Source organism: Canis lupus, chromosome 11 (assembly GCF_011100685.1).
Source record: "Canis lupus familiaris isolate Mischka breed German Shepherd chromosome 11, alternate assembly UU_Cfam_GSD_1.0, whole genome shotgun sequence".
Lineage (NCBI taxonomy): Eukaryota > Metazoa > Chordata > Mammalia > Carnivora > Canidae > Canis > Canis lupus.
The window spans coordinates 1,634,930-1,655,720 of record NC_049232.1 but is presented as its reverse complement, the minus strand read 5'-3'; the positions used below and the strand labels follow the sequence as shown (position 1 = coordinate 1,655,720).

The 20,791-nt window shown below is 51.5% G+C and overlaps 1 protein-coding gene across 1 annotated transcript in view; it reads right to left on the bottom strand.

Moving 5' to 3' along the window:
* The window catches only part of GFPT2 (glutamine-fructose-6-phosphate transaminase 2), a 41,363-nt gene extending 26,422 nt beyond the window's left edge, over positions 1 to 14,941 (bottom strand). The window contains exons 1-4 of the mRNA XM_038551713.1: positions 14,812 to 14,941; positions 2,963 to 3,070; positions 1,815 to 1,913; positions 1,288 to 1,413 (exon numbers count right to left, since the gene is read on the bottom strand). Of these exons, the coding sequence (XP_038407641.1) occupies positions 1,288 to 1,413; positions 1,815 to 1,913; positions 2,963 to 3,070; positions 14,812 to 14,818 (340 nt within the window). The 5' untranslated portion in view covers positions 14,819 to 14,941. The remainder of the gene's footprint in view (positions 1 to 1,287; positions 1,414 to 1,814; positions 1,914 to 2,962; positions 3,071 to 14,811) is intronic.
* Positions 14,942 to 20,791: the final 5,850 nt, after the last annotated feature.

The window sequence follows — 20,791 nt, the reverse complement described above, 5'->3', positions numbered from 1 at the left end:
CTGGGCATGCACCAGATCCAAGGGTCAATCTCTAGCAAAAAAAAAAACCCTCACTACCCAAGACTCTGACCAGCCCCTGTGTTATCCCAACTGTTCTGCCGAGCAGGGGGCATAGAGCTCACCCTTCCAAATCAGGCATGATGAACCACCATTCACAGGGGTAAAGGACAGTGAGCAGGGAGGCACCAGTCTCTCCTGTGATGCTACTTGCATGACGATTAACTGCAGTGAGGTTGGCCAAGAGTTTAGCTGAGTGCTTGCCAGTAACCACTCCTCAATTACTCAGAAACTCTGATGTATCTGATTTCTACTTTAATATGGGGCCGGGGATGTCTTGGGGTGGGGGTCCCTGCTGACTCCAAAGATCATTCTCTAGGCCAGAGACCCTCCCCCTTCATGCCCAGGTGTGGGTCACTGGGGGCTTCTGACCTGACCAGGCCTAACCTACAGTGGAGACCCACTAGGATCTCTAGACCTATCAGTCCTCCTACGAGAGTGGGTGGGGGCGTGAAGAACTATGGTGTGGAGAACTGTCCTGGAGGCCCAGGCATGCCATGTGGAGGGGCCGGGTGGGGAAACTGGGGAACCTGCAGTCCTCCAACGAGGGTCTGGAATCCTACCTTGTAGCCTCAGATTGCCACCTGAACTCCAAGTTACTGTGAGCCCCGTCACCATACCTTTCAGTTTTTCAAGGGATGCCAGAAGTCCAGACTTTTAGGTATTATCATTCTCAGGTCTAAAAAAACATGTAGGGAACCAAGTGGAGGGCTCTGCTGCTTGGAGGGAGCCCCAGGCTGCCTGTTGCAGCCTCTGCGTCTCCAGATCTCAAGCCTTTGGCAGCCAAGGCCTCACTGCAAGGCCCAGGTTTGGAGCGGGCACTTCAGATGTTAACCAAGATCAGCACTGCCACTGGCCTTGGCTCAAGATCACCTACCCCTCCCTGAGGCACCCAGCCCTCCAGAACACTGCAGTCCCTTGTCGAGGAAAGAACAGTGCCCAGACTCTTCGACCCCTCATGCTGCCAGGTCCCACTCGGGTTGGGTCTCAAGGGCCAGTAGCTGGCCTGGGATGCGTCACTGTTTTCCTGTGGCAGCCTGGAGGGTCAGCGCTGCCCAGGAGCCAGGCTGAGTTCACCTCCTGTTTTGGGCCTGGTGCCACCTGTTTGGGTCCTTGGGGAAGACAGGGCTGTGAGAGAAGCCAGCCGCTGGTGATGTGTGTGGCTCAACACTGGCACAGGTCAGGGCCCGATGGAACCTTCAGGATGGGGAACAGGGCCATAGGACCTACCGTTGCCCTTGTCTGAGCGTTGCGGATGGCTGTTGACAGCATTGGGGACCCCATGGGTGGCCCAGCGCGTGTGGGCAATGCCAAAGTGCGTCTCAAACTCCATCTTTAAGTCCATGCTGTCTTGTTCTAGATCAAAGAAAAATAAGCACTGACACAGGAGTCCCCTCAGCTAGGTCAGAAGCACATCCCACCTTCCACCACTGTGGTTTACTCAGTACTCTTCAGTATCCTAACTCACTAACCAAGATGAGCTTACTTGAAAAAGAAAATTACAGAGCACTACTATAAATGGAAAAGCACTATCATTTGCCAGAAAAAATAAAACATTAAAAAATTAAAAATGCTCATTCACCACCTCCTAAAAAAAAAAAATCCACACCCTCAGAGACACAGTTTACAATGTGGGCTGAACCCTTCTTCTATTGATTCCCCTTGTTAAGTTCCTATTCTTAGTCTTGCTGCAATAAAAGGTTTTAAACTGATGCACCCTGCACTTACTGCTTTGACAGGGCCTGTGTTACACTTACTATAAAGTTCTTCATCAAGAGCTTTGACATTTCCTCTTTTCTTGACCAGCTGGATATGTCTTTCTTTGACTTCATTATTATGTCCATCGATGGCCACACCTGTGGTATACACATGATTTTTTTTTTTGGTTTTGGAATTTAAGTTTGCCTTTGTTACAGAGTACAACCCCGGGTGAGGGCTACACAGCACTGTGGATTTATCGGTTCTCGTTCACCAGGCTTGTGGCCTGGAAGAGAACTAGACAGTGTTCAGGATGTCGACTCGGAAAAAGAGGCTGTAGCAGTGCTCAACAGCCAGCAGGGAACGCATGCCTGGGCCTGGGCTGTGGTTGCCTGGTGGGGTTTCCAACTGGGGTGCAGTCCCGGAAGCCTGCCTGTGAGGGAGGCACCTCCAGGCCCACCAGTGAGGGCAGTAGGCTCACTGGAGGGCATTTGTCATGCTGTGCACTGTGCACTCTGCTGTGTTAGCTGGTATCCTTGCTGCATTAGTGTTCCTGCGATCCTTCATTTGACTTGCTCTCCATTAAGAATGAACAGAGATAGGGGCGCCTGGGTGGCTCAGCGGTTGAGCGTCTGCCTTGGGCTCAGGGCGCAATCCCAGGGTCCTGGGATCAAGTCCCACAATGGGCTCCCCTAAGGGGCCTGTTTCCCTCTGCCCATGTCTCTGCCTCTCTCTCTGTGTCTCTCATGAATATATAAATAAAATCTTTAAAAAAATGAATGGATATATAAAATCATCTGCCTCCCCCTTCTCCCTCAGGCTGCTTAATTAAAAATGGAAAGCAGACCAGATGTCTATAGGTCAAGTAGATGGAGAGTGAACTCTGAGGCTGTCAGAGTGTGCAGCCACCAAGAAAGAGCGTCAGGAAGAGTTTGAGACAATGGAAAATGTGGGAGAGAAATGAACACAGGATATAAAATTATAATTCTATCATGAAATCAGATAGAAAAAATAATATCTATTTGTGACATCTCACCACCCCTGAGCACCCCAGCAGATGCACAGCAGTGACCTGAACAGGGACACGAAGATATGGATGGGACACTTCCGGTGGAGATCTGCTTGCCCTGATTTCTTCTTCCTATTGGTCTCTAGTTGTCAAGTGAAACGAACATGCGTCCTTGCATGCGGTGGCCGCAGGACCTACCTGCTGAGTCATAGCCTCTGTACTCAAGCCTCTGTAGGCCCTTAATGAGGGTTTCAAAAATCTCCTTCCTCGTCCGGGGGACTCTGTAGTTCATGTATGCGAAGATTCCTGTGAAAAGACGGGAGGCCACAGGTTTATCAATTGCTTGGTTGGTGTTTAGAAAAAAAAAAGCTCCTAGGATGCTGGCACAGGTGACGAGGCTGGAGGGCTCTCTGGCCATGTGCACAGCCTTTCCCTGACATAACCCGACAGCCGTGCTCCCCTCCTGCTTTGAGAAGGACATGGCCCACAGCCTCATCCGTGAGACCGACAAAAGGTCTCACAAGTCACGTGAAGAGCACATGCACGCACTTTGGCCTTGCAATCCTACTGCAGAGAATTTCTCCTACAGCTGTACTTTCCAACAGGGCTTTCACTGTGGCAATATTTACAAAAGCAAAGATCAGCAAAACCACCTGGCCACCCAGGGGCATCTGGAAGTCCCTGCCTATTGGACTCCTTGATCCATACAGAACAGGCCTGGAGAGAGTCCTAAGGAGGTCACAGCAGCCTCTTACAGCAGGTGAGGACAGGGACTGGGGCCTTTATTCCTTTCTATTTATTGCCTTGAGCTTCAACATCCATAAACGCTACTTTTACAACAGCAAAAATAAAACTATCTCTTGGCCCCTGGAGAATCCTTATCTTCAAGGGAGATCTGCATACCAAGAAGATTTTATTTGGCTGCATTTTCTGTATTTGTATTTCAAAATAATAGTTTCCTAAATGGAGATAAACCAGTCATCATGCTGGTTCTTGCCAAAGTCCTCTATGTCCCTGCCTGCTCGAGACTAGGTTAGACCCTTGGTCTCCTGCGAATTGCCTGTCCTGACATCTCTCTGCCCTTTTTTCTCCCTACCTGACTTGGGAAGACCTGTGCTCCTCAAAGATCCAACCACCTCCCATAGCAGGCTTATCCCTCTCAGGCCCCCGCCAGATGGGCTCCTCTGCTCTGGGCCACCCCGGTGCTCTTACATCCTGGAACACTTACATCCCCTGATAAGGACACAGGCTGGCACTTCTATCTTTATCTTTCTCACTATGTCTTGGCATACCATGCTTCTTCGATAAGTGTGTGTGGAGTAGAATGACTGTAAATCTGCATTCATCAGGGAAGCCAAGAGGTTGGATTGTGAACAATACTGGCCTTCAGGAACATTCTTAGTAACTCTTCTTATTGAGAACTCATGCACTGGGCCAAGTGTTCCCATACAGATGTCAATCAAAGCTCACATCAGCTGTAGGCACTGGACCTACCAATGACCTCCCTTTACTCTCTGGAACAGAAGCCTGGGAGGCTGTGACTGGGAACCAAGGCGATCTGACCAAAGGATTTAAATGCTCCTAACCACTGGGCAGTGCTGCCTCAAGGATGAATAGGTGTAGAAGGTTTATTTTTCTAATTTTAATGATTTTATTTTAATTTTTAATTTTCCCACTGTTTTCCTGGGATGACAGAAAGGTCTAACCGGGATTAAAAATTTGCCAGATATCCACCTCCCTCCACTGTATTCACTGCAGCATTATCTAGAGCAGCCACGACATGGAAACAAGCTAATTATCCATCCACAGATGAATGGATAAAAAATTATGGTATATGTTTACAATGACAGATTACTCAGCCATAAAAAAGAAGGAAATCCTGCCATTTGCAAACCATGGATGGAACGTGAGGGCGTTATGCTAAGTGAAATAAGTGAGATAGAAGAAGACAAATATTGTGTGATATGTGGAATCTAAAAAACCCAAACTCAGAGATACAGAGATCAGACTGGTGGTTGCCAGGGGTGGGGGAGTAGGAGTTGAGGGAACTAGGTAAACATGGTCAGAAGGTACAAACTTCCAGTTATAAGGTAAGCAAGTCCTAGGGATGCAATGTACAGCACAGTGACTAAGCTAATAATACTTGATTGTATATTTGAAAGTTGCTAAGACAGTAGCTCTTTCAAGTTCTCACCACAAGGAAAAAGTAACAATGTGAGGTGATGGCTGTTCACTAATCTTAGTGAGGTGATTATTCCACAATATATACATATACCAAATCATTTAGTACACTGAAAACTTATTCAATGTTATATGTCAACTATATCTCAATAAAACTGGGGGGAAATGTCAGAGATGAACCTCAGAGGGGACAACTTACAGAAAACCACCTGTAATATTTCCAGTCATTGAGAATATTAGATTCAAGCATGCCTGAGTGGCTCAGCGGTTGAGCGTCTGCCTTGGGCTCAGGGAGAATCCCAGGGTCCTGGGATCGAGTCCCACATCGGGTTCCCCACAGTGAGCCTGCTTCTCCCTTTGCCTATGTCTTTGCCTCTCTCTATCTCATGAATAAATAAATAAAATCTTTAAAAAAAGATTAGACTTAAGTCAATATAGTATTTCTGAATGAGCTATCCAATGTCACTTAAAGGGATGTTATATCTCTAAGCAGTGAGTAGGGGCACAGCATATGAATAATCAACTTGCTAAAATTCATTCTAGACACAGTCAAAAGCTGGGCAATAAAATTAAACAGTGCTAAAAATGATATTTTGCATTCTGTCCTGTATATTACTGTACACAGGATATATTTGCACACAAGTATTAAAGTATAGAATTTCTATATAAAAACATGCACACTATGCTTTCTGAGCAGTGACAGATGCTTTCTTTTTAACATGGCTAAGGTTATCTTGGTGGTCAGCTATTTTGGTTCCTGGTTAACTCTAAGGTGAGAGCCACTGTGTCTAGGGGCTTGTGTATATTCAGGCACTTGCTGGGTGAAGGTGCTGAAGGTGTGGTCACAGGAGCTCACACCTTACCCTACACTTCAGAGCTCAACACGTGGGCAGAGGATGTATTTTTCTCACCTTACTCATTAAAAAAAAATACCCCACTAGTTACCTTCTAATGGAAACATTAAAAATTTTTGAGCAATTCTATTGGGATGTAAGTCACATACCGTAATATTCTCCCATTTAAAGTGTATAACTCTATAGTTTTCAGGACACTTGACCCTTGAACAATATGGGATTGAACTACCAACTCCACTTTTTTTTTGATAACTATAGTACATAAGTATATTTTCTCTCCCTAAAGGTTTTCTTCATAACATTTGCTTTTCTTTAGCTTACTTTATTATGAGAATACAGTATAGGCTCCATATAACATAGTTATATGTGTTAATGCTTATTGGTGAGGCTTCTAGTCAATAGTCACTAAGTTTTCAGGGAATCAGAGTTACATGCAGATTTCTGATTGTGCAGGGTGCTGGTGCCCCTAACCCCACCCCACTCCTCCACACACACACTATTCATTTTTCAAGGGCCAACTCTATGTTCACAGAATTGTCCGACCACCACTACAATCTAATGTTTGGGTGAAACTTTTCACGTTAATTATCCTGCAAAATATCAGGAAGTTTCTTGGGGGGACGTGGGCCAATTCCAGTCCCTGTAAAGACACATAGCCATGGGAGACAATTATGTGAAGGAGGGAGCCACTCACAGATCATTTTTGTAGTCTTCCCCGGCATCCCGGGAATCCTTCTAGAATTACAGCGGCTCCTCACTGAGGGGAGCTGACAGGCACTGCAGATGACTCAAAGGCCCATATACCAACCCTGGAAAGGTTTGGAATCTGAAATGCCTCTATGAGAGTGAGCTCAGGCTCTACTCTGCAATCCTTCAATCTTCCCCTATGATTCTCCTTCCTCTGGGTTAAACTGCACTTCTGAGGTCCTCCTGTCAGGCGCCCCTGGCTCTTAGATCCAGGGTAGCCTGCTTGGTGGGGAGGTGGGGGTGCTGCCTCCAGAGCCCCTCCTCCACCCGAGGTGGGGGTAGCTGGGCTGGTTAAAGCCGCCTTGTCCTCAGGACTACCAGCTGTGTCCACACCCAGCCAGGAGGTTCCCAGCCACCCCAGCACAGTTTGGGAGAATACTGTGGTGAGGGGGGGTGCCAGGGAGTGGTTTTCGAGGTCTTTGCACATGACAACATAAATCTAATTTCAACATAAAAATCTCTTGCATTCAGACACCTATTCAGTAAGCTCTTTCATTAACGAAGCGCCTCCATCTCCTCTCACAGCTCTCCCTCTTGGCAGGCTTCTCCCTGCACTCTCCCGAGAAGAAGTGAAAAAAAAAAAAAAAAAAAAAACTAAAAAAACCAACACCCAGCATTAACATCATACTCTTACTAGCTTAGAAAAATAAAGAAATGGAATAAAGCTGCTTTCCCAGGCATTTCTATTGGTGTCAGAATTCCCTTCTGGGATCCAGATCATCCATGATAAAAACTACAAGGAGACTCGGTTTTTTACCTACGGAATTGGTAAAGATCAAACAGTTTGACAAGAAGCTGAGAGTTTAAATGCATGTGCGCTCTCTGGAAGGATCTGGCAATCTGTCAAAATTAAAAATGCACACATCTGTTGACCAGAGCTGTTGCTAGGAATGTCTCCAACGGCTATCTCTGCAGAGGGGCATGTGTGCATGCACAAGGCCTGAGCCACTGCTCAGCACTGTTTGTGGGAGTTAAGATGGGGGCAAGGTTGGGATCCTGATCCTGGTCCTGAAGATGGTCCCTGATGCCACCAGGTAGGTGGCAGCATAGCCACATGGCAGGGCCACTATGGGACCACAGGCAGGTGGCCTTCTTTTTTTTTAATAGTTTTTTTTTAATGTTTTATTTATTTATGATAGTCACAGAGAGAGAGAGAGAGAGAGAGAGAGAGAGAGAGGCAGAGACATAGGCAGAGGGAGAAGCAGGCTCCAGGCACCGGGAGCCTGACGTGGGATTCGATCCTGGGTCTCCAGGATCGCGCCCTGGGCCAAAGGCAGACGCTAAACCGCTGCGCCACCCAGGGATCCCGGCAGGTGGCCTTCTGCAGAGAACAAGGTGAAGCTCTGTATTCTCTTGGAAAACAAGCTACATCTCCAAGATCTGTTAAGGGAAAAAGCAATTCGCAGAACCTGAGTAAATCATGCAGGGAGGGGTTGGGAGACACATACGGTATTTCTGGAAGGGCTCTCAAGACCTGAGGTTGGTGGGAGTGGGGGGGGGGGCAGTGGTTGCCTCAGAAGAGGGCATTGGCTATAGGGCAGAAACTCCTTTCCTACTGCATGTGTGTTCTTTGCATGGTCACAGTATTTCTGCCCATGTACACTATCTGACCATGTGCCACTATATGAATTAGTTTTGGTAGGTCTGGGATTGTCATCCAGCCCAACCTGACTTCTCCGTGGCTCCCAAGTCCTGCTCACCCAGAAGAATGACGGTCTCGAGGAGAAAGCCCTGTCTGAGCACACCTTCCAATGCATAGAAGGATGGGCTCAGAGCCACCCAAGGGTCTTCCCACTCCCGGGGAGTGTGAGACGCCAAGCAGCAGATGCGCGGAGCACACAGGAAGCCAGTACTTTCAGAACCTTATCTCGTCTGATCTTCACAACATCCTGTGCCAAGGCTGTGGTTCCCATGAACGGACAGGGTATCTCTAGCTCCAAGTCCAAGACTCGAGGAAGTCACAGCCGGGTCTATCTGAGTGATGGCGAGTGTCTCCCTGTTGCTCCTCAAATCAGCATAAGCCCCGTCTTACAATTCGAGGGGTGAGAAATCGCTTGTGTAGAAGGGGCCTGGTCTTTGGAGAGATGCCCACCTCACCCCTGATGGAAAGACCTCCAAGCTCCCTGGTAGGGTCTGGGCCCTGGTGACATCAAGAGACTCCCCCTGGCCCCACCAGACATTGCTATTTCTGACTCCACTTTCTCTGCCATATAGGACATGGCAACTACAGCAAGTCTGGCTCTCCCTACGTCCATCTGTCCCTCCTTTACACAGGCAGGGTGGTGAAATCCTCCCAAGGTGGCTTACAGAAATGTCTGGCCCTGGGACAGAGGCTGCTGTGGCCTAACCACTCCAGCTCAGTACATGCCCTATGCCCACACCCCACCCCGGCATCCAGAGCTTCTAAACAGCTTTCTAGGGCCCTGCTCTTAAATATTATGGGGAAAGTGAGTGAGAAAAGGTTCTGGAGGGAGAAAAGCCAAGATAAACTCCAGGGAAGGCTCCAGACATGACGTAGAATGGAGACTAGCCCTTTGTAAGGGGGCTGCAGCCCCTCTGCCTGGCTCCCTTTGGGGACCTGCGGGTTCTAGCGCTCCCTCTGTAAACGGTTTGAGAGATACAGGCAATCAGGACCAAAGGCACCAGGATGATGAGGTCCTTTCACTCAGGCAGGGGGACTCTGAACCATAATGACAATGATCAGGTCTGGTGGCCGTGTCCCCTGGACTCATGGCCAGGACTAGTAGCACCGAACTCCTGGAACCTTCTTTACAACCCTGGAATGCCTGAGGTGGTGGAGGAGAACAGGGGCTGTCTGGGGCCTAGTGCACATGGGAAGAGGTCAAATTCACAATTGGCAGGCTGGGGTCTGTGTTCTGAATCTGTGGCTGTCGTTTTGGAAAATCTCACCCTCTCTCCTCCTCAATGAAAGCCCTGCCCTCACTGTGAGGGAGGGTGGACAGTTGCAGCTAGAGATACAGTCTGCACCCCACCAGGGTAGGGGCTCACTCCGCAGGTCCACGCCACCACCCCACCAGGCTGGGGATCCCTTCCCCAGTGCTCCACGAGACTGAGGGTGCTCTTCCCACCACCATCCCATGCTTCTTAGCATTGCTTGGTCCCAGAGCCTAGTACAAATTAGATACTAGTCCGGTTCTCAAGTGGGGTCACTCCCCACTCAGGCAGAAGACGTGCCAGCCAGTCAGACTCCTGCCTCCCAGAATTCCTGAGCGTGTGTGTCCGTGAGAGTATGTATATATGTGAGTGTCTGAGTGTCAGGGTGAGAGAGCATATTAGTGTGTGTGGTGCGTGAATGCGTATGGGTGTGAATGTGTGTTTGAGCGCTGGATGTGTGTAAGTTTGTGTTTGAGTGTTGGGTACGTGTTTGAGCGTATGTGAGTGTGTGTTTGAGGGTTGGGCGCATATATGTGGTGTGCTAGGAGAGGTGGGGCAGGTCTACTCTCCTGGGTGAGGTGCCCAGCTCGGGGAGGCCACTGTGCCAACAGGGACGACCCCCGAGGAGGTTGTGGCCTCTCGGGGCAGCACTGTATTGATAAAATGGCAACGACAGCTGCTGCCATCTTCTCACAGAAGTGGGCCAAGGCAGAGGTCCCACCACAGGGTTCCCACACAGACACAGGCACCTGAGGGCCTGGCTCAGGGTCAGGACGGCCTCACCCTGCCTCTGGCCTCGCTGGGACTCCATGAGTTAAAGTTACTGCACCACTGGAATCTCTGAGATAACAGGAGACTCTGCTTCCTGCAGTAAACATGGGCAAGGCATTTCTATTTTTAATGAAAAAGTTCTTGGTGTCCTTGTCATTTTAGAATTTCACAAAGAACAAAGGGAGAAGTAACAGATACTCTAAGTTGTACTAAAAAATACTTTTAAGAAAGTTTAAGTCTTTGCTTAACCTGCCAAAATTTGGCTATAAAAAAAAAGGTCAAACTTTTTTTTGGTGAAATATTCCCTTTGAAAATGAAAGAGACAGACAATCAGATGAAAGCGCTTGTTTTTGCCAATTAATTCTCCAGAACTTTCTTCTTGGAGTGTTTGTAACCTCAAGGCAATCTTCCTTTATAAGCAAATTTCACTAAACATAAAGAGAATCCTTCGGTTTAAAAGTACTGTTCACTAAGGTTACATCACAAAATTTCCAGAAGGTTCCTGCGAACTTGGGAAACCCCGGATGAATAAGACTGAGTGAGGGAGGAATGGCGTAATAATGGGGAGGAGGCGGGGGACGTGGGGAGTCACTTCCAGTGCTGAGCCCCTCCCCAGCTGGCCCCTATGAAGCCCTCTGTTCGAGAATGCCCACAGGAATCTTGCACGCAGGGTGTGAGCAGGGTGCGGGAACTGCTAGGGCTCGCTCCTGAGAGCCAAACATACTCATCTCTTCTCAACTCCACACTCAAGGACCCCACACTGATGACTTGAAATTAGCCACAGGGAGCCAGCTGTCAGACATTTATCTGCACATCCTGGAGCAGGGGCTCTGTTTTGCAAGGTTCTTGTGGCTTGGGGAGGTGGCAAGGCAAGTGGCCTGCCTCCAGAGTCTGTGCCCCATCAACTCCAGGTTAGTCTCTTCTGAAGCATCCATCCCATGAATTGAACCATTACAGGGAGGAAATGGGTGTCATATATGATGGGGTTCCCAGAGCCAGAAGTAGTCTGGAACAAAAGGGTGAGTTCTCCCCGGTGTCATCTAATTTTCTGGATGGCTGTTTCCTCAGCTGAAATGAGAGACAAACCCCCTAAGCACATAACAAGCTCTTCTGAAGACCACTATGTAAGCAAAGAGAGCTTGTGGGGGAAGGGCGTGCACACGCATCCTGCCCCTCCTGATTCTGGGGAATAAAACCACGTCTGCTTCTTGCAGGGGAGACATGAGCAGGAAGAGTATGTACCTGCATGGAGGGCGAGATAAGGTCAGCACCATATTTATATGACACAAGACCTGACTTCTAGAAAAATTGTGAAGACTATTTGCTCCAACTGGCCATGCCAGTGAAGGACGGGATCTTTAACTGATGCCTATATTCATCTTCTGACTATGGTGGGCCCAATCTGCAAGTTCTGGAACCCGGGGACTTGGGTGTGTGTATGCATTGGGCATAGAGGGGACACTGGTAGCCCTCTGGTCAACATCCTTGAGGCTGTGTCTTGAGCATATGGGATTAGTGATACTGAGTTATTCTTGGAGAGGGTGCCCAAAAGCAAGAGCCCAACTGTAGCAAGATAAATAATGACCCTCAAAGATATCATGTCCTAACCTCTAGAATCTGTAAAAATATTTATATGGGAAAAGGTCTTAACAGGTGAAATTCAATTAAAGATCTAGAGATGGGACAGACTCCTGGGTTATCCAGGTGGGCCCTAGATGCCATCACAAGTGTTATAAAAGGGAAGCAGAGAGAGATTTGACTTGGAAGAGGAGAAGGTGATGTGACCACAAAGGTACAGACACAAGCCAAGGAATGCTGACAGCCATGAGAGTCTGGAAGCAACAGGACCAGATTCTTCCCTAGAGTGTCCAGAGAACAGAGTGTCAGTGAGGCCCTCCTGACACCTTGATTTTGGCCCAGTAAAACTGAGTTTTGGATTTCTGGTCTCCCAAATTGTGAGAAAATAACATTCATGTTGTTTTAAACCAGCAAGTTTGAGGTAACTTGTTACAGCAGCCAGCAGACACTAATACACCAACTAAGACAAAAGATAATGAATTCAAAGCAAGGGCTTTACCTTCTAGAAAAAACAAAGAATTCGTTAATTCTGCATAGCCAAGTTCTCCCCCCAGCCTCCACCGCCATGCATTACTAAATGCAGTGGTAAAGGATAGGGAAGATCTAAAAATCCGTGGACAGAAAGTGTAATCCTTTTTGCCAAATTCCCATGCATGTGTTGGTCCCTGCTGCCATGCTAAACTCTCAGTACATCAGCTGCTTAGTGTGTGGAGGATCAGCCAGTACTGGGTCTGGCTTTCTGTGGGAGATGCAGAGAGATGAGGGTGAACGAGAGCCAATCTGAGCATGGTCATTAGCAACTAAAGGGAAGGCCTTCAGCTCAGTCCCTGTTCACCTCTGTAGGAGCAGCCCTGGAGATTTGACTTCTCTAGGAGGAGGCTTCGAAGTGGCAGATCGTAGTGGGGGCCAGAGCCTGCCCAGAAAGGGGACCTAAAACAGCTCGTGTTCAGACACAGGTGCGCATAGACTTCTTTGGAGTTCAGTGACAAGGGCAAGCGACTTATTCTAAGAGCATCTTTGCAAATTTTGCCAAATCCTTGTACCAAACATGCAATCATATCCTTAATAGTTTTCTATGAAATTGATTAAGTTTTTGAAAACCTAAATAAATGCACTGTGAAAGAGCACAACCATAAAACGAAATCGAGTATCACCGGCCATACATACACAGACCATAATCCAGAACTAACCCAGAACAACAGGTTTAATTCTAGCCAGCTGCCGCCATGAGGCTTGAGCTTGGGGCAGTGTCCTCGTGCAAGGGGTGCTTGGCAAGTGTAGGAGAGCTGTAAAAGACACGTTAGCACCTAGCTGAGACTTTCTCCTGGCTACTTGAAAAGGAAATAACCCCCATGTGGGAATTCCACGTGGCTCCTCGACTTCACTGAGTCCTTCAGAGTGGGATCTGCTAGTGGGGAGCCCTGATGTAAGGACATAGGTGGTTACAGCCCAAAGCTCATCCTTTCCTTAGGGGACCAAATATGTGCGGCCCCTTAAGAAAGCAGAACCAAACCCCAGATCTGGAGAGTCTGAGCCCATCTCTCCCCTAGGCTCAAAGAGACCACAGAGAAAGCTGGATGCAAGTAGGAAGCAGGAGGGAAGGCTGGGGTGCTGGTGTGGGGAAGGGTGCAAGAAAGTACCTGAGAGGAGCAAGAAGGGAGGTGGAAGATGTTGGACGGGCAGATCCTGGTGGGTTTACTAGTCTGGCTAGGGCTACCAGTTGGTCAAGGGCCTTGAATGCCACACTGAGGGATTTAGACTCCAATGGGCTTCTGGCAAAAGTGGCACCTTTGCCTTGCCTCTCAGCCCAGAAATACCCACAGGCAGCCCTATACGTTGTTAATGATGCCCCAAAGCCCTGAGATTTTTGCTGGCGGTTCAGGAATTTAAATTGACGCCTGCTTGGCCTTGGGGAGGCTGCATCCCAAAGCCGCTGGGCTGCGGGCTTCTCAGTCAGAGGTTCTTTTTCACTTTCAGAAGCGGCTGGCCTCAGAAACGAGGCCTGTACAGATCTTGGCCCAGGGCTCACTGCTGGCACATCCCACCGCACAGCCCTCGAGAAGTCAGACAGAGGCCTTTCATGGCTTCAAAAGTTCCACCAGGTCCTCCAGCCACAGGAGGCTGAAATGGGTAACTGAATCCTACTCAAGGGAAAAAAAAGGCACAGTGACCTTTTGTCCCTGCAGAAGTTCCGGGCCCTCTCCCCAGCCGGCGGGGGCGGCCCAGCCAGGAGAGTAAGGAATTGCAGATGTGCGCGCAGGGCCGCAGCCGCCCTCCCCACCACGCAGCAGCCTCTCGGGACAGCACCGCGTCTCCGCCGCCGCCCCGTGCGGGGGACGCCCGAGCCCGGCCCTGCTCCCCGGACCCGACTCCTTCCCCGCTGCGGCTCGAGGCTCGAGGCTCGGCGGGCGATGCTGCCTTCTCCCCAAGCTTCGCCAAGAGCTGTTTCAGCAAAGAGGCGGCAACACGGCATCAACCCTTCCAGGGACGAGAGGTTCATTTTGGGACGCGAGGAGAACGCACAGGCCCTTCCCGAGCGCACGAGGGCTGCTCCCGGCGCCACGCGGGCGAGCCTGGCGGGCTGCCAGGGAGGGTGCAGGTGGGGTGGCCCCTCCTGGGGGGCGCGGGGGGCTGAGAGCCGGGCTGGGACGCGTGAGCTTGTGCGTGGCCGCCTTTGTGGACGACTTGAGGGCGCTTTCCTCACTGGACATGGGGGGGACCTCTGTACCGTGAAGGGCCGGCCCAGGACAGGATCAATTCTGTCCCTTTTGTGGGGGGCCAGGCTGGGTTGCCCTCGCCAAGTCCGAGCCCGCGGAGGGGCACCTCCTGCCCCACACCTCTTGGAACACCCCCGCGGGGGCGGGGGGCAGGAGGCGGCAAACCCGGCCGGTGGAAGCCTCTACCTCTGGGGCGGGCGCAGGTCGAGGCCGCGTCCCGCGCCCGTCAGGGTCCCCGGCGCCCCGCTCCCAGGCCCCGGGGCCGAGAAGCTGGAGGGGCACGGCCCGCGCCCACCGCACTCACCGCACATCGTGGCTGCTGCTCGCGCCCTTCGCGGCCCGGGGACTCTGCGCGCTCCGGACACTCGGATCCCGTGCGCGCCCGGCGCTCCGCTGGCCTCGCTCCCGCGCCGGCCTCCGCCCCTTATAGCGAGGAGCCCGCAGCCGGAGGGGGGGCGGGGCGGGGCCTCCGCCGCCGCCCGCTCCCCATTGGCCCCCGGTTGTCGTGACAACGGCGGGGCCTGGGCCCCCAGGAGTCCGGGAACTGGGTGAGGGGCGGCTGGCGCGCAGCCCGGGTCTGTGACGCGCGGGCGTCGGGGGTCGGGTCCTGGAGTTGGACCGGGGGCGGCAGACGGTCCGTGTTCACAGCCCGACTCCGCACGCTCCGGGCGTGGGGCTGTGGGCGGGGGACTGAGTAGCTCTGCGCTTCAGTTACCCCGTCTGCGAAATGGGCTGACAGTGAAAGCTTCCTACCCGGTCCCGGTGAGGATTAAGACTGTGTGTAGGGCACAGACCGCAGGGTCAGGCACGAGGCCCGCGTTCCCCTGGGGCCCCTCCGGGTGCCAGGCTTCCCCGAGGGCATCAGAAGCGAGCACGTGGACGGCCTTCAAGCATGCCCCCCGCCCGGCGCGGGGAGAACCCTAGGGGCCTCCCCGAGGGAGGGCAGAACTGGGGCCCCTCCCAGGTGGAAAGGGACTTGGCCAGAGAGGGGAGGCCGGCGGTGGCAAAGTCAAAGTGGCAGAATTCGAGCCCGGGCTTTACAGGAGGGCTGGACCGGGAAAGCGGGGATTCCGCAGGTCGTGGAAGCCCCACCCTACCCCCACCCCGGGGCCCTCCTGAGCGCACCGGTCCGGTCCGAGGCAGCAGGGGCATCTCTGCCCGCCCGCCTGCCCGCCAGGAGCCCGAGTCTGGCCCCGCTCTGAGTCACTGACACTCGTTCCTCCGCCCGGTTCCTGGCTGGCTCCTCCCTTCCTCACTGCTCTCCGGGCCTGGGCCTCAGTCTCCCGAGGAAGGTCATGAGAATTGGCCCATCATTTGCGTACTTTGAAGGCATCTGGTGTTTTTTATTTTACTTTTTTAAAAAACATCTTGAAATTCTAAACAGATACTTCCCAGTCGTGTTAGAGAACAAAACGAAGCTTTTTGCCTCTTGTCTGGGGCATTTTGCCTGGTGTACTCTTTCCCTAGCTTCACCACGGCTCTGGCAGGTCCTACGCAGAGTTGCCCATTTGCCCGTTGAGGATACTAAGGCTCAGTGACCGTAAAGAAGGGGTTTGGTTGATTCATTCTGCTGGGAAGTTGTGGAGCCAGCTCTGGAGTCACTGTATCCGCCTGTCCCCATTCACGGTGCAGGGTTGCTTTCATTTCATTTCATTCTCTCATTCCCTCATTCCTAAGCAGCTGCTTCATGCCTGTCCTGATGCGTAAAGGGACTTCATGATGAGTGAGAATGGTGCAGCCTGGGCATGTACGTGGTGCTTGGATAGTGGTGGGAGGCAGACACTAATCCAGTGTCATACAGAAAGGAAGAAACTTCCAGGTGGGATCTGGATTGGTGGGGGGAGAATGGGGAGGGGTTGATGGAGAGGGTGCCAGGCTCTCCCTGGGGACTGGGCTGGCTGGAGTTGGTGCAGGTCAGAGTAGAGCCATGGCAGGTTGCCAGAGGAAGTTAACAGACTTGAGAAAGGAGGTTCAGGTGTATGCAAAGTTCCCACAGCTGAGGACTACTAGAGTGCTAGCTACCCTAGACCAGCAGCCCCCCCCCCCCCCCATGTAACTGAGGTGGGAACAGCATCATGTCATCAGGCCCTCTGCTAGTACCAAGACACCAGGAGCCCTGGGGGCCTATTAGGGTCCAGATCTGTCTCCCATCCTCCTTGGGGGTTCACAGCTCCCCAGTGGGGAGTGGCATGGATGCTAGGACCCCCATGAAGGTATCTGCAGCTTGGTTAGCATTATCTCCTCTCTTTGGGGGCTAGTTTTGTGGTCTGGGCCTGGCCACATAGCCACTAGATCTGGCTGGTGCTGGCCTTGGTTCAGGGATCAGCATGTGGCCTGTGCTGAGCTCTGCCTGCTCAGGGACATGGGACAAATCAGAGGAGATGAGCCTCTTTCCTGCCTGGTGGCACAGCTGGCTGGAAGGTAAACTAGTGATGCTGGGGACCCTCTTGTCAACTTTGGGGTGCGGTGGGGTGGGGAAGGGCTGGCTGTCTGAGAGTGAGGCAATCCAGAGCACAACAGATCTGTGGGATGGAGAAAGATGAACATTTTTTTGAGCTCTGGGATTTAGTTGGAACTGAAGCCAGCATTTATCCCTGGAATTCTCAGTATCAAGACTCAATAAGTTCCCATCTTTGCGTGCACTCTGAAGTGACTTCTGTCATTTGCAACTGAATAGAGTCTTGACTCCTTTGACCTGTAGGAACCATGATCTGAGGTTCAGGGGAGCAGTTAGGCAGCTGGTGACCCCAGCTGGTAAGGTGCTGCTGGTTAGAGACCCTTCCTGCCGTCAGCCTTGTCAGGGAGTTGTCCTGGTACAACCCAGGAGGCCCCTGGGACTTAGTAAGATTAAGCAATCTCCCCAAAGTCACTCAGCTAGGAAGAGGAAGACCAGCTAGGCTGGTCTGATCAGGAGGCCCTTGTGTGGCCCCTCTCAGAGGAAGGAGAAAGAAAGACCATGTATATAGACACTTGCCTCAGCCCGTTTTCCTGGGAGAGTGAGCCTGAGTGGCAGGAGCTGGAAGCCTGGCTCTTGTCCCACTTTCCAGGAGTGACCTTGACCCTTCTGGCCAGCAGAGCAGGACCATGTGCTGGGATTGCAAAGAGCTTCTTCACCTGCACTGTTTTTTCCAAACCTCAGGTCAACTCTGATACACTTAGGGGATTTGTTCATTGACTGGATTCTCCCAAACAACCCGGAGATCTGCTTCCTCCTCTCACACAGTCCACTAAGCCCCATGACTGTCCTGGTAGACATGGAATGGTGCCAGCTATCATCTGGCTACAGGCCCTGTTCAGCCGCCTTTTTCTGTAACATTTCTGCTGGGGCCTGGGCAGGGTTATGGGGTCCATGGCATGATGAGGGCTGCCCTTAACTCCTGTGGGAGTCCTTGCTGGGCTTTCAACAGCTTCCATGTTGTCATCAAGGGTCCTCAGCACCAGTCTTCACTTACCTCAGCTGGGCTGTGGCTGCAGGGTGACCAGGGTTAGTCACCTGTTCCTCCTGGTCTTCTTATTCCCCTCTGAGAGCCAAAATGCCAGGCAGACCTTGGTGTCAGCTCCTTCAGCCCAGAGATCCAACCCTTCCCAGAGAGCTGTGAAGCACAGGGTTTCCCAGGCTTCGGCAGAGGATTCAAGGAAGGGGGGGTGTGCAGGATGCTGAAGCCTGCAGCTGGAGCTCTGAGTTAGATCACTCCATCCAGCAGCAGGGCGCCAGATTCTAAGGGGACCCTGAGCGGTGCCCATGACAGACAGGGTTGGGGGAACCCAGGTCAGAACCCCCAGGTATGGTGACTTGGATGGAGTTCCTTGCCTCCGGGTAGCTGGTCCTCAGATGAGACCTGTGGTGGGGAGTGCAAAGCAGTGCAAAACATGAGGCCAGAGCTGGGGTCAATCAGGAAGCCACCTCCTCAGACTCCTCCTTCCTCCCTCCTATAGGGTTGGGGATGGGGACAGGTATGGGGTGAGATGCAAAAGGCTCAGGGCTAAGGAGGGTCTGAGAGACAGGCCCGAGGCCAGGGTTTGAGGACAGCCTGAAATGGAGAGCTGGATGGGAAACTGAGGCAGGAATCCTGGAGGGATTAAGGCCTCAGGTTCTTTGTCCGGGCATGGGAAAGTGGGAGGGTTGTCCAGTGCAATTTTGGCCGCCAGATGGCTCCACCCCACTGCCACCACCCACCTCAGCACTGAGGCAGGAGAGGCCCCCCCCCATCCCTTTCAACACAACACACAGGTTATCTTCCTGAGGAATTCCTTGGAGCCATGGACTTGTTCTACCTCCTTTCTCTGTCCTGTGGGGACCGAGGGGGAGTTCTGCCTTAAGCCTCAACTCCTGTATTCTTTTATGATTGTAAGTTAGTTAAAAAAAAAATAGGCTAATTATAAATCTTTGTAACTTTTTTCTTCCAGAAGAGATACCTATTCATTTTAGGAAATAAAGAATAAAAAAACACTTTTAAGAGTTAATCCTGTCAGATTTTTACCAACCCCTATAACATTATTCTTTGCATTGGTAGTCATTATTTATTTTTCTTAAAATGATTTATTTATTTATTTTAGAGAAAAAGAGAGCACAATGCGGGGGGGGGGAGGGGCGGGTAGCAAGGGAGAGAGAATCTCAAACAGGCTCCCTGCTAAGTGTGGAAGCCCAACCTGAACCCATGACCCCCAAGATCATGACCTGAGCTGAAACCAAGGATCAGACGCTCAACATTCTGTGCCACCCAGGTGCCCCTGGTAGTCATTATTTAAACAATAATATGGTTGTACTACAAATTTTTTTTTTTAGCCAGAGATTGATCTCTGATTAGAAATAATTTCAAATTGTGCTGTGAAGCCCAGATCTGGCCCAGGAGAGCCAGTGCTACCAATGCACTTCTGCTGCCTTGGCACCCAGGAAAAACTGGGTGGGAGTGAGAGAGGGTGGGAGTGCATGTGGGCAAGCAGAAGCCTGGGATTGCATGCACTGGCTATTGGGTATCTGTGAATGGAGAGAAGTAGCATACCCCAAGGGGTACAGGCGCTGGGAGTACTCTGGGGGCTCTCTGGCCAGGTCCAGGGAACTGGTGATGGTAAGGCTTGCATGTGACTACAGAAGCTCCACCACTCCAAGCCGTGTATTATTTCAGGCCCCATTATTTCAGGCAAGCATCTCCTCTGGGACAAAGAGGCACCAGACCCACTCTTTACCCCTCCCCTGACTCTCTGCCCTGGGAGACTGGCCTTCATGGGGATCCCAGGCTCCCTGGCTACTGGTTGGCTCTGGCCAGCAGAAGGTCTGGAGGGGGGGGTGCGGTCAGGATATAAATATTCTCCCTGAGGGCTCAGGTAAAGTCTGGTGGCCTCTCCCACACTGCCCTGTCAGGGTCCAATCCATCAGGTCTCTGGGTGGTGATGCTCCGGCTGAGCACCCCTGAAGCTGACCCAGCCCTGCTGGTTGTCTTAACCCTGCACGTTCCCTTCAGGAAATGCTCTGTCATCCTGTCTGAGGGTGTAACCCAAGGTGACTAGCTGTCTGACTTTTTTTAACTGCGACTGTCCTGGGGTTAGTTCTGAGATTTCCACATCCCAAGGAACCTCTCGGTCCTGGGCAGACTGGGGTGGTTGGCCACTCTGGCTGCTACCAATTTCTCTGGATGCTCTGATGCTCCATTCTTGCTTTCTCGCCTTCTTGTCTGTTGAGACAGGGTTGAGAAGGGCTCAGTCTGTGTCCTGGGCTTCCAGTGTCTCTGACTGATTAGAAGAGCTGACAATTCTGGCCACTGTTGCCTGGTGCTGAGTGTGGCTGTATCCTTAGAGGGGCTTGCCCTCCATGTCCTCCCTAGCCTCCCTCCTAGGCTGAGTGCTGGCTGTCCTTCCAGCCCTGGTTTCCTGCTGGGCCCTAGGGCAGCTGAGTCAACTACTCCATCCACTACTGATGTTGTGCAGATTCTGGGGGCGGGTAGAGGAGGGGCTCTTCAAATGCGGTGGCCCGTGTCCTCTCCAAGTCGTCCAGTCTAACAGTGACATTCGCCTATGATTCTTAGAGCCTAGGACAGGGACAGAGGGTGAAGGTTTGGGGTCCAGGACTCTTCTGGTGTCCATCTCCATTGGACAGTGGAGGGGGTGTGCTTCTGGGTGGCCCATGCAGATGCTCAGTGGAGCGCATCCTATGCAAGCATCAGTCCAACTGCATAGGGCAGGGTCTGGGTTCCAGAGCAAATCCGAAGCCTTTCTTGTCTCATGTGCAGCCTGGTTTTCATGTTTGTTGAGGCAGGTGGGATATGAGGGTGAGAAGGAGGCTTCGG